This window comes from Lycorma delicatula, chromosome 6 (assembly GCF_047948215.1).
Source record: "Lycorma delicatula isolate Av1 chromosome 6, ASM4794821v1, whole genome shotgun sequence".
NCBI lineage: Eukaryota > Metazoa > Arthropoda > Insecta > Hemiptera > Fulgoridae > Lycorma > Lycorma delicatula.
The window spans coordinates 153,180,508-153,197,587 of record NC_134460.1 but is presented as its reverse complement, the minus strand read 5'-3'; the positions used below and the strand labels follow the sequence as shown (position 1 = coordinate 153,197,587).

The 17,080-nt window shown below is 35.4% G+C and overlaps 1 protein-coding gene across 1 annotated transcript in view; it reads right to left on the bottom strand.

Moving 5' to 3' along the window:
• The window catches only part of LOC142326962 (DIS3-like exonuclease 2), a 105,698-nt gene extending 89,952 nt beyond the window's left edge, over positions 1-15,746 (bottom strand). Inside the window, exon 1 of the mRNA XM_075369695.1 lies at positions 15,659-15,746. Coding sequence (XP_075225810.1) covers positions 15,659-15,746 — 88 coding nt within the window. The remainder of the gene's footprint in view (positions 1-15,658) is intronic.
• Positions 15,747-17,080: the final 1,334 nt, after the last annotated feature.

Here is a 17,080-nt window from a genome sequence, read left to right as displayed (position 1 = left end):
TACAGGCCACATACTAAGGCATCCTGGAATAGTCGCTTTAATATTGGAAGGACAGGTAGAAGGAAAAAATTGTGTAGGCAGGCCACGTTTGGAATATGTAAAACAAATTGTTAGGGATGTAGGATGTAGGGGGTATACCGAAATGAAACGACTAGCACTAGATAGGGAATCTTGGAGAGCTGCATCAAACCAGTCAAATGACTGAAGACAAAAAAAAAAGTAACATTCAAAAAACTTCTTGTAATTCCAACATATTCCTTGCATTCCTGCTCGTCCCAGGATATATATCAGATTAGTTTTAATGTTCCAGTAATTTTTCAAGTCCTGTACGGTTATTTGAACAGAAATTTTTTTTTTTCAATCTCTTCTGACTTGTAAAATTTCTAACTAGTCTCATCGATAATCATTGCTATCGTGGAACTCAGCTTATTAGCTGAGTTGCTATTAACTCAGTTAATAGCAACAAACCGTTCGTTCAACTTCTGCAAGAACAATTTTAAGTATATATTTTTTTGTTTTTCAATTCGCAACGATGATCTCTACAGAGGAGCGAAAGCACCTCTACTTTTTATCCGGAAGGTTCTAGGTTGAAATCCCGGTCAAACTTGACATTGTTTCATAACCGCAAAATTAATTTCTCATCCAAAATTAAAAATGGAAATTGTAGCCGGGTATTCCCCTGTAATTATGAATAAAAAATTAATAAACAAACGACGATTTCTTAATTTATAAAGACATCATAAAAAAAAATTATCGAATATAATTTATATCTCTAAAGTATGGGATAAGAAATGCGACCTACCCTTCAAACGTAATAATCAACACTCACTTAATAGGCGGTTTTACCGTTTCAAGGTATTACACAATTTAATTCAATCGATACATCAACGATAAAGAAAAATGCATTATTACTTTTCTTCACTGTTTATTTTTTATAGGCGCTTTGCTTCCTGTCTTGAAGTTGACGGTTCCCAGGCTCGACTGTATAAGTTATATTAAATTAAAATATACCTAATGCGCTGTTAATTAATTGAAACCACTCCTCACCCCTTATTCTGTTGTTGAATTATAACTAATCCCGGTTTGTCAGTCCAACAACGCGAATAAACCACAAACGTACTCGTACTTGCTACGCGAACAAGAGATGCAGCTGCCTAAAAGGATGAAAAAACGTTTCCTAGTATCCTAAAAACAATTTCACGCGTTTAAAGCGACTCGGCGCTTAACGTGTTGAAGGTCAAATCTTTTGATGAAATTTTATTTTCCATCTCGAAATGTAAACGATATTGTAACAATGTTTTGTGTATAGTCACACGTTTAGAACGTTCCAAGCGATACATTTTTTTTTTACATTTGAACTTTACAGTAAATTTATAACGACTTCGAACAGGATAAATTTTAACACTCGTTCTAATAGATAACATCACATCAGGTCAAAACAGTAATACAACAGAAAATTAGAAAAACTTTATAATTTATACAGGTTTACATAATAATGTTTTGTATTATATACGTACTTATACATCTAATAAAACGTATCGAGCGGTTCAGAAAATCAGTCACACATTGCTTACGGACGGGTTTGTATTAAATTATTTCAGGAAGTAGACATTTTAACAAAAAAATGTAATCAATACAATTTTTTTTTGATACAATATGTGAATTTAATGTTAGTAAATAAAACGGCTATTCATTTTTTGAATGAAAATGTAACAAGTCGCTAACTTTTTAACTTGTTTTAAGAGAAAGAAATCGCTTTTATTTTTTTTCTTTCTTATTATAAATATTATCGCAGTTTAGATTCATTAAAATCTATTAAACAAATTATAAATTACACGATAACTTGTGTCTGTCAAGTACTCTACAGAGAACAAATCTTTAATTTTTTTTATAAAAAACCATAATTAAATTTAAAAGTGAATCGGTCATTTAGATTTAGGAAAGGGCGCCTTGGCATCATTTCTAATTTTTCAGGAGACGCGTAAAACTGTTTTGTAAAGAAATTAGTAGAAGTTATTAGCGAAATAAAATTTTACGTTCTATTAAAAATGCGTATATGTAATTTAATAGGCGTACAAGGAAGTGTTGTGGTGCCATATCAGATTTTTACTATAAGTTAACTACTACGTTCATTATAGAAAGTCCTCATTTCCTGGAGTCGAGTCACTTCTAAAACGAATGCGATGTTCAAACGGTTTTATCTTTCATCGAGCCATTTCTTTACAGAATATATATCTACTCTATGTAAATAAATATATACAATTCATATATTTGTTTATAAATATATAAACAAATATATAAATCTACACTTGTCATCAAGCCGATTGTAGAAATAAATATTTACAATCTCAGATGTCGAGATAAAATAAATTGTTGACCTGTTATTTCAATCTATTGATAAATAGTAAAATCATTATTTTGGTACTGTATTTTTAAATACAAATTCTAAATAATTTAAATAAAACTGATTTCTCTAATTCTATTATTACTTGATCGCGTACTATTCGTTAAGAGTTTAAAAATTTGGAATCGTAAAAGAAGAATTTTAAGATCGGAGGATAAGCAACATAAACGTAAAAAATATTCCAAAAAGTGTCATCTTCAACTAGCAGTCTGAAATATAATAATAAAAAATGCGACAATAAATTTATCATTAAAAATATACATTCAAAATATACGAGGGTAAGTCAATTGTTATCCGCAATTTAGTTATATTTTTTTTATGTTGGTAGTACTGTCGTGGTGCGTAGATGACGCGTGCGTAGTTTAATTGTTTTGTTATGTCTGTGCAGGTTTGATGCTGCTAGGTTAGTTCCATTATCGCTGCCCTGCCGTTAACCGTGGCTGCTCCGCTTTCTGCTTGCCCCAAAGAACAGAAACGTTCAGCGATCCGTTTTTCGTGGTCGGAAGGTATATCAGGGGCCGAAATTCACTGAAGACTTTCGGTAGAGTACGGGAACAGTGTGTTGCCGCAACGGAGTATCTACGAATGGATTGAAAAATTCAAAAATGGTCGCACAAGTGTTACGCACGACGAAGGAGCCGGACGACGTTTACCGGCACAAATGAGGAAAACATTGAGCGTGCACGTGACATGATTTTCTTAGACAGACGAGTAATTATCGATGAAGCGGCACATCGTCTGCAAATTAGTCACGGTTCTGCCTACAAAATCATCCACAACAGACTTGGGTTTCATAAAGTCTGTGCAAGATGGGTCCCAAAACGACTCGCACAGTCTCATAAACAAACGCGCTTGGACATCTGCCAAAAACATTTGGATCGCTATGGTAACGAACTGGACATCTTCTTTCTTAGACAGAATCATCACCGGTGACGAAACACGGATCCATCATTACGAGCCGGAGAGAAAACGGCAGAGTATGGAATGGAAACATCCAAATACGCAAAAAAAGTTCAAGACCCAACCGTCCGGTAGAAAACCGATGCTTACGGTTTTTTGGGACTCAGAAGGCCCAGTACTGGAACATTATGAGGAAAGAGGCACGATAATAAACAGTGCGCGTTACAATGAGATGCTTACCGCCAAGCTGAAGCCTGAAGTTTGAAGCAAACTCCGAGGACTGCTGTCGAAAGGTGTTGTGTTGCACGACAGCGCCCGTCCACATACTGCTGCCCACACTGCTGAAACGCTCCAGAAACTCAACTCTGAAGTACCGGCTCGTACTCCGTATAGTCCTGATCTTGCCCCTTCTGACTACCGCTTGTTTGGTCAACTCAAAGAGGCATTAAGGAGCCGTCGGTTTACCTCGGACGAAAGAAGCGGTGCATTCCTGGCTCGATGGATGTGACTTGTGATGTGTAGCGACGTGTGTAGTTTGTGGTTGCTGTTATGTTGTGTTGCGTGTGTGGTGCGCTTTTGTCTTATGTGATCTTGTTCGTGTGACTCTGCGTAGCGTTTTATTATGTATGTGGGCGTATTACCCCCTTCCTGATGTTATCTTGGGGAAACCGGAATTTAATCATTTAAAAATAAGTTTTCCTAGATTGAGTGATGATAAGCTGAAGCAGGATACATTTATCAGTTGAGTGGGAGTTCTTGTTGTGAGAGAAACTTCTCTTTATCATCCGGGGTTTTGTGGTTTTTTTTTCTACTGCACTGGACGTTTAGCAAGTACGGTGGTTATATTTTGGATTACGGACAACCTTTTTTTTTATAGCTGTTTTTTTTTTGTTGTTGTTGTATAGCTTTATTGTTAGTAGGCAATAAGGTTTGAACTTGTTTGGTGCTAGTGTATATATATGTGTGTGTGTGTTTAGTTGCGCACGTGTTATACTGTGAACAATTAGAATTTTATTTCTAAGAATTGGAATTCGTTATCTTTCTTGATAACATTGAACATTAAGTTGATAACATTGTGTAGTTGAGGTAATTTAATTTTAATTTGATTACTGATAAACATAATTTTTGTTTCCTAACATTCGATACATGATTTTAATCTGTTTTTTGATACTAAAAAGGAATATTAACTCAGAATATTTCTATCACCCATCATTTTTGAAAAATATTTAAATTTTAATTGAAGAATTTTTTTTTCATTTTTCAACTATAGTTAGCATTTTAAGTTCCTATATTGTTTATTGTTAGGTCATTTTTTATTGTTTGATTTTGTAAACATAATTTGTAAGCCATAAATAAACAATACTAGACAAAGAATTAAATCACATCATACTCACATATTATGATATCGTATCTAATATTGAAGAGTGAGCCTTCGTGGACAAGACTAATCATGTCTGTGCAGGTCAAAACACGTAGCTGAAAACAGCTGTGTTTTTGTATTTAGTACTGGATTTAGGAATGAATTAATTTTGTTCAGTTTACTGGTGTCTTAAGTTTGTTAACAGTGCAGTGTCATAATACCTCGAAGTTATGTAAATTATGTGGATGCCTTTTGTTATGTATGTGGTGAGTTTACTGTAAAATCAAATAGAAAAAACATCATACCTTTCATTAAAAAAGCATATCATTTGTATTTTCAGTGTAAAATTGATGATCAGGATAAGACGTGGGCTCCTCCTATAGTATGCACTAATTGTTCTGTATATTTAAGAAGATGGCTGAAAAGTACACGGAATGCTTTGCCATTTGGTGTACCTATGGTTTGACGTGAACCAAAGGATCATGAAACAGATTTTTACTTTTGCTTAACAAGTGTGTCTGGAATTTCTAAAAAATCTAAACATACTGTAAAATATCCGTCATTGTAATCTGTAATCAGGCCTGTACCTCACAGTGAAATTATTCCAGTTCCTGAGCCACCTGTGAATGTACGTTTCGAAAGCAGCTATGAAGAATCAGGCAGTACTGAAGAAAACAACAATGATTTTGATTATCTTCCAATAAGCCACATTTTATATCACAAGGTGAATTAAATGACTCGGTTAGGGATTTAAATTTATAAAAAAATTAAGCTGGGCTGTTAGGATCAAGACTGCAAGGTTGTTGGAATTTACTTACAAAAATTTCGGGCTTTCGAAGCCGACAAATCTCAGTACTTTATTGATGAAAATAATTTGGTTTATTGCACAAATATTGATGACCTTATGTTGAACTTAGGACAAGTTCGTAAACCTGCGGACCGGCGCCTTTTCATAGATTTGTTCAAGTGTAGTTTAAAAGTGGTTCTACTACACAACATTAACAAATATCCTTCGATACCGATCGCTTATGGTATTTATTTGAAAGAGATATACGTGATGAAAGACGTTCTTGAAAAAATAAATTATAAAAAAACATAACTGGAACATATGTGATGATTTCAAAGTTAAAGCTATTTTGTTAGGTATGCAATCAGTTTGTACAAGTGCATGTGTTTTCTTTGCGAATGGGACAGCCAAGCTAGGGGATAAATATTATGTTACCAAAAAGTGGAAGAAACGAGACAACTTAACTCCAAATGGGAAAAATATTATTCACGATCTCTTAGTTGAACCCAAAAAAATATTTTTACCTCTTCATAGGAGAGGACTAATGAAAAGGTTTGTAAGCAATGAAGAAGGATAGTCCCGAATTTTTGCACATCAGGCAGAAATTTCCGAATGTAAGGGAAGGAAAAATTAAAGGAGGAATATTTGTAGGTCCTCAAATAAGAGAGTTAGTCAAAGATGATGTATTTAATTCGATGTTAAATAATGTAGAAAGTGAAGCTTGGGCTTCATTTAAAGATGTTTGCAAACTTTTTCTCGGCAAAAAATAATCCGACAATTACCACAATATTGTTAATCAACTTCTTACTTTATACAGAACTATGAGATGTATTACGTCTTTGAAAATACATTTCCTCCACTCACATCTGGATTTTTTCACGGACAACCTCGGAGACGTAAGTGACGGTGAACGTTTCCACAGTCAAAACATTTCGGTGATGAAAGCCGCTATAAAGAGAAATGGAATACTAACATGCTAACCGATTACTGTTGGACATTAATTCGGGTTGTGCACGAGGCTATTTATTAAAGAAAAGCATCAACGAAATCATTCTAACACTGGTATGGACGTGCAAAATTGTAAATTTTACAATTTTAATTATATTTTCCCTTAATTTTTTTTGAAGCGTAATTTACGTGTATTTAAAACTAAGGGTGACAGAAAAATTGTATTTACAGATCTGTAATGTATGCAAAAAAGCAATTCAAGAAATGGTATACAGTTAGAGAAACATTAAAAATTAATTTTTATCTATCAGTGTAATTTTTTTAAATATTAATTTCACAGTGATTATGCATTTATTGGTAAATACATACCGTATTTATTGGTAAATACCCGTATCTAAAAAACGTGACGTATTATACAAATTGTGATAGCAGTTTTGTATTCAGCAACCCTTCCTTTTTTCCTGTTTAGCCTCCGGGAATCACAGTCAGATATTACTTCAGCGGATGAATGAGGATGATGTGTATGAATGTAAATGAAGTGTAGTCTTGTACGGCCTCAGGTCGACCGTTCCTGAAATGTGTGGTTAATTGAAACGCAACCGCAAAAGAACACCGGCATCCACGACCCAGTATTCAAATCCATATAAAATTAACTGCCTTTACTAGGACTTGAACGCTGGAACTCTCAATTTCGAAATCAGCGTTCACCATTAGACCGACCCGGCGGGTTGAATTCAGCACCCCAAAATTAGTTAATAACACCTTAATTTGGATTTATTGAGAAACTGTCAATTTTGTCTTGTTACTTCAGCTTAATGGAGATACTGATGATTAGATTTTTACCTGTATCAAGATGACGCTAAAAGCCCTGCTAAAACAAATTGTCTCAATACCTAAATTCGGTATCGTACTCTTGACTTCAAGTCAAGATGGTGAAGTGATAATGCACCGGATGCATCAATCAGATCTAACGCAAAATAAATCTTTTATTCAAAAGGATTTATGAGGATGCTGTTTTTTGTGCTTCTGCTTCCAGCTGCAGCGATATAAATCAACTGTGTGACGTTTTCAAACGCGATAAAATGCATCATCTAATTAATAGGGGTGATTAATAAATGACCTGATTAATAAAGATGGAATCACCGTTACAGCAAACATCCACTTGAAGGATGGAGATGTAGGCTATAAACCTTACACTTGTTCAGAGTAAGGTTTGTGAGTCGAGTTCGGGTATTTGAAGTGAGTGGTAGTGGTGTTCTGCGCTCTGGATTTTCTATCTGTTTTTTGGGGTTTTTTTGTTGGTATTTTTACGGATTGTGGGACTAGAATCTGACGGTTCGATTATTTTGCAAGTGAAATTAAGTTTTTTCGAGTTTTGGACGCTGGACTGATTTTTTTATTTAAATTGTTAGATATCGACCTTATTGCTATAGGCAATAGGGTTTTTAATTGCCTGTGTCTAAGTGATTACGTCGGTACTTTATTAGTAATATATTGTGAACTGATAGTGGCTATTATACTGATGGCTGTTAACAAACTTTAGTAATTAATTAATTTTAATTCGATTTCTTATCTTATTGTGTTTGATAAGATAGATTGCTGTAGGTTAACTCTTTAAGCTATTGTCTAATTTACATTTGTAGTTTATAGAATCCTTTCTGTGTATAATTTAAGTATATATAGAGTGCGCCAATAGGTCGGGTGCATCTGGCTTACTACTATGGAGGAATCTTCAAAGAAAGAATCCGAGAGTACGATGGAGCCTGAGTCCGGTCAGGCTACTACCAGTGTGACAATGGAGGCTGACCGAACGGAAGGCCTTCCCCCTAGGCCTGCTACGGGCGGTAGGAAGAGGACAAAAAGATTGAAAGCGAGGCAATCCTCTACGGAGGAGGAGGTGCCCCTTGGATTAGAGGTTTTTGTTAGCAGATTCGAACGGCTGGCGAAAGATCTCAGAAAGAATATCGATAAGAACGTAAAGAAGAGTACAAAGGAGCTAAAAAATGAACTTAGCTTAGCGGTGATAGATCTGAGGAGGATTATTACCGGTACTTCTTTTACCATTAGCAAGAAACTGACTGCAGAGATGGCGAGCAGACACGGGTTGCTACGGGCTGTCCCGTTGAGAATGCTCTGGATAACGGGGCGCCGGCGTCCCAGATGGTCGATTTTATCAAAAAAGGCTGGCCAAAGAAAGCCTTCAGAAGTACCCGTGTTGGGATCCCGGCAAAAATTGAGGGGAAGCTCAATAAGGTTGCGATTATTGATATGCACGCATCGACAGAACTTAGGTCGATGGACACACTGATTGCCAGACACCCGCAGGTGGCCTGGCTGTTGAGTAAATCCAAAATAAAAGCTGGGAATGTCGTGTCGACTGCTTTGGAGACGAGACTGATAGGGGAAATTGAAGCTGGGGAAGCCCCGGTCTCCAACATGTTCCACGTGGCTTATGTGGACTGGGATGATGGCGCAGGTATTACTGGAAGTTTTTACAAAAATCAGAGAGAACAGTGTAGGCCGTTTCGGACCGCTACAAGCGGAGATATACGGACAGGATACCGCTACCTTGGTCGGGAAGATCCTTGAATGTGAAGGGAGAGCGACCGGCGGTCGCTTCTATATTACTGCGCCGGTAGATAAACTGGTCGCCAGGCCATTTTCATGAGCGTTACAGATGGATGTTCTCCGGGGCTGGGAGGCCGATTCCCGTGGCTGGAGTACGAGGGGGTATGGGCCCGAAAGAATTTGCGGAGACACTGGATTTCGGTGCGGTACGCGAGGTTACTGCGGCAGATGACGGGGCCGTATGCCTGCTCGACTGCTTGGAAACAAAATGTGCTACTCTTCACCCCCACAGGTGTTGTTGGAAGAATCGTTCCTCAGTGTATTGGTGGACAGAAGATATCGCACGGAAACGCAGGAAGTGCCTTCGGGCTAGGAAGCTCGCGCAGCGTACGCGTCTCTACTGACTACGACAGTTATACATGGCCCGATATAGGAGGTGCCGGAGCGAGCTCAATAATCTTATTAGAGACTCTAAAAGAGCATCTTGGAAGCAATTCATCTCAGAAATTGATACAGACCTATGGGGGAATCCATTTAAAATTGTCGTTAAAAGGGCACCACTAAAAGCTAGTCACTTATCGGACACAGCAAAAGTTCAAAACATAATTGAGGGACTATTCCCTCATATGGATGGGGTTGTTGCGAAAGTTGAGGACGATGTGAATTCCCCTCCACTTTCACCAGAGAGGAGATTACAGAACCAGTGAAACGGATGCTCTGGAAGGCGCCGGGACCAGACCTTTTTCCAAATTTGGCTGTTAAGGTGGCTGTTGGGGCGGAAACTGATGCCTTTTCGAAGGTATACCATAATTTAGATGAGGGGTGTTCCCTCAAATGTGGTGACGGCAGCGCCTGGTCTTGGTTCCCAAGCCGGGGAGAGACTCAGTGCTTCCGTCCTCTTATAGACCGCTGGTGATGATAGTCACCATGCCAAAAATACTCAAGTGCATGCTGCTGCAGAGCCTGACCAGAATTATTGACAAAGCAGGAGAACTTTCGGATAAACAATTCGGTTTTCGCAGAGGAAAATCTTTGGACGCGGTATCGGAAGTTGTTGGTATGGCAAGGAAAATCATTGAAGAGAGGAAGACCTGCGTGCTCGTGGCGCTTGACGTTTGCAATGCATTTAACTATGTGACCCATGACGCCATTAGGACTGCGCTGGAGAATATGAGAGCCCCCCATATCTGAGAAAGATAATAGGATAATTCTCTCCTATCTCAGTGAGCGTAAATTGATCTACGAAGTGAAGGACGGAGCGGTCGAACGGTGCATAGATAGATGAGTTCTACAAGGGTTGATCCTTGGGCCGGCCCTTTGAAATATAGTGTATGATGACGTATTTCGAACTCCTGTATCGCCAGGCGTCACTCTCGTAGGTTACACAGACGACTTGGCCCTCGTGGCGTCGAGTATCCTGACAGAGTTCACCGCTTAGATACAAAGCTCATACACAACAATCAAAACCTGGATGGCCGAAGTAGAGTTAATTATGGCTTCAGATAAGCCTGAGATTGTTGTGATTACAACAACCAAGCAAAGGCCAGCAATGAAGATGCTGAGGGCCAAAGGATAGTTTCAAGGACTGCGGTTTAATATCTTGGAATATGGAATAAGGATGAATGCCAGGGTATGTTTCGGCACCCACGTGTTGGAGGCCTGCTCGAAGGCTGAAAAGGATATGCGTCTGGTTGCCAGATTACTGCCGAACTGTAGGGGACCGAGGCAGCAGTCTGGAGTGATATACTCCATGTTACCGAGATATGGGGAGGGGTCATTAGATATGGCGTAGACAGAATGCTCTCGAATCAATACACAGAAGGAGCTGCCTCCATATTACAACTGCATATCACACGGTTTCTCGAGAGGCAGTCGAAGTGTTGGTGAGAATATTGCCTGTCGATCTGGAGATCACCCGCAGGAAGGTGAAAGAGCAACGAGCGTCAACACCTGCGAAAAAATGGAGAGTGGCTAGATTCATTATGGAAGAAACGAGAAGAGAATGGCAGATGCGGTGAGACACTAGTGATAGAGGCCGATGGACACACCGCATAATTGGGACCTGAGAAGTTGGTGAGAGAAAACCCATGGCTCACTGGATTACTGTCTTACACAGTTTCTAGCGGGCCATGGGGGGTTCAGATTTAAACTAGATCACTCCGCTAGTTGTCCGGTGTGTGTAGACGAGGAAGAGACAGCATATCACGTCTTCTTTCGCTGTCCCCGATTTGAGGATGCGAGGAGGGAAATATTGGACACCACAGATAAAAGGGAAATGTTTCTCCCAGAGGAACTGCAGCAATCATGTTGGAAAGTACGGAAAACTGGACAGCTGCAGCAAGGGTTGTTAGGAAGATCATGGTGGAGTTGTACGTCTAGGAGAAGTCTTGCAGGGTTAGAAGGGGTCATCGAAAGATGCAGTGGTGGTCAGGCGTGCGGCTGAGAGCCTAGGGGGTTCTCCGTATGCGTGGGGATCACTTGGGTGCAATGAAGTTGTGGGTACTCCGCGCTACCTTGTCCGATGGTGACCCATGAGCTAAGTAAACTAGTGTTCAATTGTCTGTGATGTGTTTATGTGATTGGCTTTAATGTGATGTGTGGAGTGTGAGGGATGGGGTATGTTTTCTGAGTGACGATTGGATGTTGTGGAGTGTGTGGTGAGATTTAGTCTATGTTTGGTATCTTGTGAGTATCTAGGACCGTGTCTGTTGATTGTGGTGTTTGAATGTGTGTGAGGCATATTCCCCCCTCCTGGAGTAATGCACACCAGCTGTACCAGGAAGGGTGGGTAGCCAAGGGTGGCGGTTTAGTTGGTAGTGCGCAGGAACACATATGCATTTAATAACATCTTGCGGAAGATGTTAGTGAGCCTGACTCTACCCAGGCACCCATAAATGGGGTTCCTCCACCTCTTTAGAAAAAAAGAGTATGTTTGTAGTCTACCTCTACATTAAAAGAAAGTGAAAAGGTAGGCCAACTTCCTACATAAACAAAAACTTGAAGAGTTTACATTCAATTTAGTAAAACATATGAAAGATTTTTCATAATTTGTTAAAAGTAAATATTTAAATTTTTCAGTAATCCAATATAAAACCCAGGAATAAGATTAAAACTATCACTAATTATTTGTGTTTAAAATACTTCTAATGGATTCTTTAATTTTATTTATTTAAGAGTAAAATAATTTATTGCTTATCTTCAAACAATTTCTTATCTGAAGCATCTACTTCCAAGTACATTTTGCAAGACAGATACATTTTAAACAATTATTACTTTTCTTATTATTGTTAATATAATAGAAATATTGTAAACTTTTCTTCTTATCATAATGGATAATGGATACTAGTTTTAACACAATGTAATTATTACTTTTCAATTATTGTCAATATATCAATAATCAAATTTTGTTTCTTATTGTATTGGACATTTGATACTAGTTTTAACGCAATTGATATTAAGTGTTTAATAGATTAGCAGAGGGGAATGATTCCATGTTCTAATAAAAGTTAAATACTACTGTATTGTCACTAAGAATTTGTTATTGAAATATGCCCTTAGACTTGATGATGCAATATGTAATATACATAATAATTTAACTCTAAATTGTTTTTTTAATGTAGCTGTTTTGGAACTTCTTAAATGCCAGTACAGATATGTACATAAATAAATAAATATACTGACTAGATGGTATTTATAATAACAGCCTACTTATTATAAATAGCTGTAAGCATTTAAATACTTGCATCATTTTTTGGTTTATATAACAAGACTGAAAGTCTAAGGTGGCGCCGATAGGATGATTAGTTTCAGGCATTTGTTTTAGATAAAAGTTTAAGAAAATAAAACCAATGAATTTTGGACAACTTGAATCACTTTACAGCAACTTTAAATTCTATAAAAGATGAAAAATTTTCTTCATATTTTACTTGCTAGAGCATGTGAAGTTTGTAAAAACTTTGAAAAAAAAAACTGCAATACCAATACAAAATAGATCAAAAACAGCGAGTGCAAATAGTAATAATTACTGGTTCTAAATAATTATTTTCTTTAAAAATAATAAAACTAACTTTCGGCTGATAAAAGTAATGAAACTTATTTTTGGCAAATAATAGTATAGTAATAGTAAATATACTTGTAATGAATTATGTCAACTGGTTACTCATATAAAATAACTTGAAAGCTCATACAGACACTAATTAAATAACGTAAAAAGTTACAATAAAAAAAATGTGCACATTAATAAATATATAATGAACAACACTTTCCACTTTATGTAACATACGATGACTGACTCATTGTTATGTTATTCTGAGCAAACTGCTTGTTACTTATCACAAAAATGATAACAATAAGTAGATTATGATAAATATATATTTAAGTTTAATAATTTTACTAGAAAATCCATTAACAAAATACACAAAAAGAAATTTATAAAAAAATTTGGGAAGGCAAAACAATCTTACTCTGGAGTAACATACAAGACAGATGAGGAGAATATAAAGTTTCCACACTGCTCTCCTGAAGATAAAAAGAAATCTTAAAATATAACCTCATCATCACAACTATAACAAGGAAATTGGCCTTTGTACTCAAAAATGCTAAAGATAAGATAAATCTAATTAATTTGAGACTGCAAAAATTTACAAATTAAATTAATTGATTTTATAATTCTGATTCTTTAGAGAGAACAATAAGAAAAATAAAAATTACAATAAACGAGCATTTGTGTCTTAAATACAACTTATTAGACTCTTAAATACCTACTTAAATAGTCATCTTGGAAGTTAAATTTCATCTTTAAAGTTATAACTTACAAACCACAATACTGACGGAAAAAATTAAGTTTTATATAATATTAAATAATTTCTTTCTGCATTATCTTCTCTTTAACAGTAAGTGGAGGTTCCAAGTTACAACAGAAATACTTCTTTCCTGCACAACCCCTTTTCATCCTATTGTTAAATAGAATTATGTCTTCTTAAATTACACTTCTTGTGTAGACAAATATGCCCTATCTTTGATGAGAACTGAAACAGCAGTTTTTTGTAAAATGGTTGCCATATTAAAACATTAGACTTTTTTTTTATTATTAAAGACAGATAAAACTGTTCTTAAAACTTACACAACTTTTTTAAAAAAACGGGTAAAAAATTATTCTTTTTGGGCATGATTTGCAGTAACTCTCAACGGTTTTCAACAAATTAGCAAGCAAATTAATAATTTCTAGCAAAACTAGCTCTCACCTGGCAGCACTCACAAAAATCTGATTTTGGCTTCAAACATGATATTTTGAATTTGAATTGTACCACTTCGCACCTGCTGGTGCTCAAAAAAATCAAACTTTGACTTTCTAACATCATGTCACCCTTCAAGTTACAAAATGAAAACATTGAAAACGAAGAACCCAGTTTTTAGGCTCTAACTCAGGTTAATAAGCTTGGAAACCAATAGGGCTGGCTCTATTTCAAATAGGTTTACATCACCCCACCATTTTGTCAAAATCAATTAAGCAGCAAAAAAATCTTATACATACATATGTACTCAAACATTGCAGAACTGTATTAGAAAACTCCAAACATGATGAGACTCCAACTTTAAAAAAAAGTTAGCCTCCCTTCCCCCAACACCTCCTTATAAAATCTAACCGGGCACAATGACAATTTATACAGATTGTCTGGAAATTCGCTAAAAATTTTAAATTCCAATTGATGTTTCTATTTCAGCATGCAAATGAAGTGTACTCTAATACTAGATTTAAAATTTATCTCGTCAAGATAAGGAAATCACTTTTGATTCTGATTTTAAAAGCACATATCAAAACATTACTACTGAATTAAGGATTAGCTTATGATCTAAAATAGGATCAGAAAAGAATTAATACATTTAATATTTAACGTAACTGTTATGAAAATACCATACTATAACTAAAAGTTTCTATTTATCTGCAGTTACTTAATAAATTTTTTCTACATATTCCTATTAAACTATATTAAAAATGACACCACATAATGTTTTCCTATTCCAACTGCTCATAAATTAAATTATACTATCTTATCAAAACTAAAAAGCACAAATACACATAAATACTGATGAAACGTATGTTAATGTATGAAAGTCTAGTTTCAAAAATTGCGAACATAATTAACAGCGTAAATCTGATACAGTTTAAAGATTTTCTTGAAGGAGTGCAGAGTCCTTAAAAAATTATCGGTGCTTAAGAGAAGCAAATAAATTCTAAGCTGTCGTTCTTATATACGATACAACAAGACAAAAGTAAAACAATCAAGTGTAGTTTTACCGATGTAAAACTACACTTAATATACACTTGGTGATAAAGAATACCCTAAAAGATTTTCCTATCCGCATAGGAATTCAGAGGCTAGATATCCAGCAATTGGTAAACTGAATATACTTTCAAAATATTAGTTATTGCCTTTAATTTTTTTAAAAGGAATTTAACCTAAAATCAAATAAATGAATCGAATGTAAAAATACTCCCGCCGCTACGTGTCTTACGTAATACTGCGTAAAATTAAAGCGAAAAAATAACATATTTATTCAGTAGTATATTAAATAAAATGTTCTTTGCGGGTTTTTTTTTTTGACAGAAATAAGTCATTCCACTTCTAAAAATTACCAATAAGTTACTAAAAATCTAACAAAAAACGTAACGTTAAAAGTTATGTCTTACCGACAGCCAACACGCTCACACCACGTCCAACCCACCTTACGTTTAATCTCGCTCTGGTAATGCGCACACATAATTCTGTCTGAATCATATCAACACTACTGCTCTCTTCGTTATTTATTAGTAAACTTCCTGAAGGAGTGCGCAAATAAATTCTGTATTTTAAATTACTTCTAATTCTATTTTAAAATAAAGTAGGTCATACTTTATTTTTTAAATTATCTAAAACACCCTGATGTAATTTTTGACTTTACAAAAAATTGTAACTATACAATAAAACTCTTAAACTTGCACTTAATGTAGCTGTATTGTGTCGGTTTTCATTCATTTAAAAAGTAATGTTATAATAAATTTATAAATAAACACATTATTTGGGTCATAAATTATAGATCTCCTGAAATCCCTCCAAAAATTCTTTAAAGAAAAAAATTTATCGTTATTAAGTAAAAAAAAGAAACAATAATTTTTCAAAATACAGTTTGGATTTCATTACTTCTGTACAATAATATTCAATATTCTAATACAACTGTGATAAGTTTTTGCAGTTTGATGGAACTGGGTGTTTGAGAAAATGAATAAAAATTTTGAAAATAATGTAAAAATAAATTGAAATACTGAAATGTACTCTAAACAGAATGAGTAAAGTTTTCAGTTTTTGTTAAAACATCAGAAATGCAAGTTTTATGACATCACAACTCCTCAGTTATTCAAGCTGAGCGAAATTAATTTGTGTTTTTACTAATAACTTGCTTGACTAAATTAATTCAATTACAGACACTTAGTTTAAAGATTACTTTATTAAAATAGCTCTAAGTTGCACAATAGTCAAATGTGTGGATAATTTAGATTTAATACATTCTTTAACACGCTGGCTACTAGTAAGTAGACAGAGCAGTTCGTTAGGTACTGTGAGGATTGCCTGCTCTAATCAGGTTTCATAACTTCTGTATCATGAGGAATTCCTCATACATTCCTCATGCATAGTTTTTTTAATACAGAATCACATGAGAGTGGTTCACAGAAACATGTTTTAATCTGTCTTGCAATATACAGAAATTTCAATTTTAATGTTGTTGCAAATGTTTGCCATCTATCACCTTCTTTTACTTGCTTTATTTTAACTCACAATGTTTTTTCAATATTTTTTAGTTTTATTTTTTTCATGTTTGCCATCAAATCTTGCATACTTAATTTAACATACTTCCTGATATTGCCTATTGATGAAATTTCGTACAGTTACTAAGGTCAGGTGACAATACAATATTTCACCATTTCTTTTGCAAACATCCCTCGTACAGGGGTAAATTTGTAAAATGTATATAAGCGACAAAAAAAAGTTTTGTTAATTTACAATTGTATTTCAATAATCAAAAACTTTACTATTTCACTACTTTGTATAGTAAATGTTTGATTAAAATGTGTTTG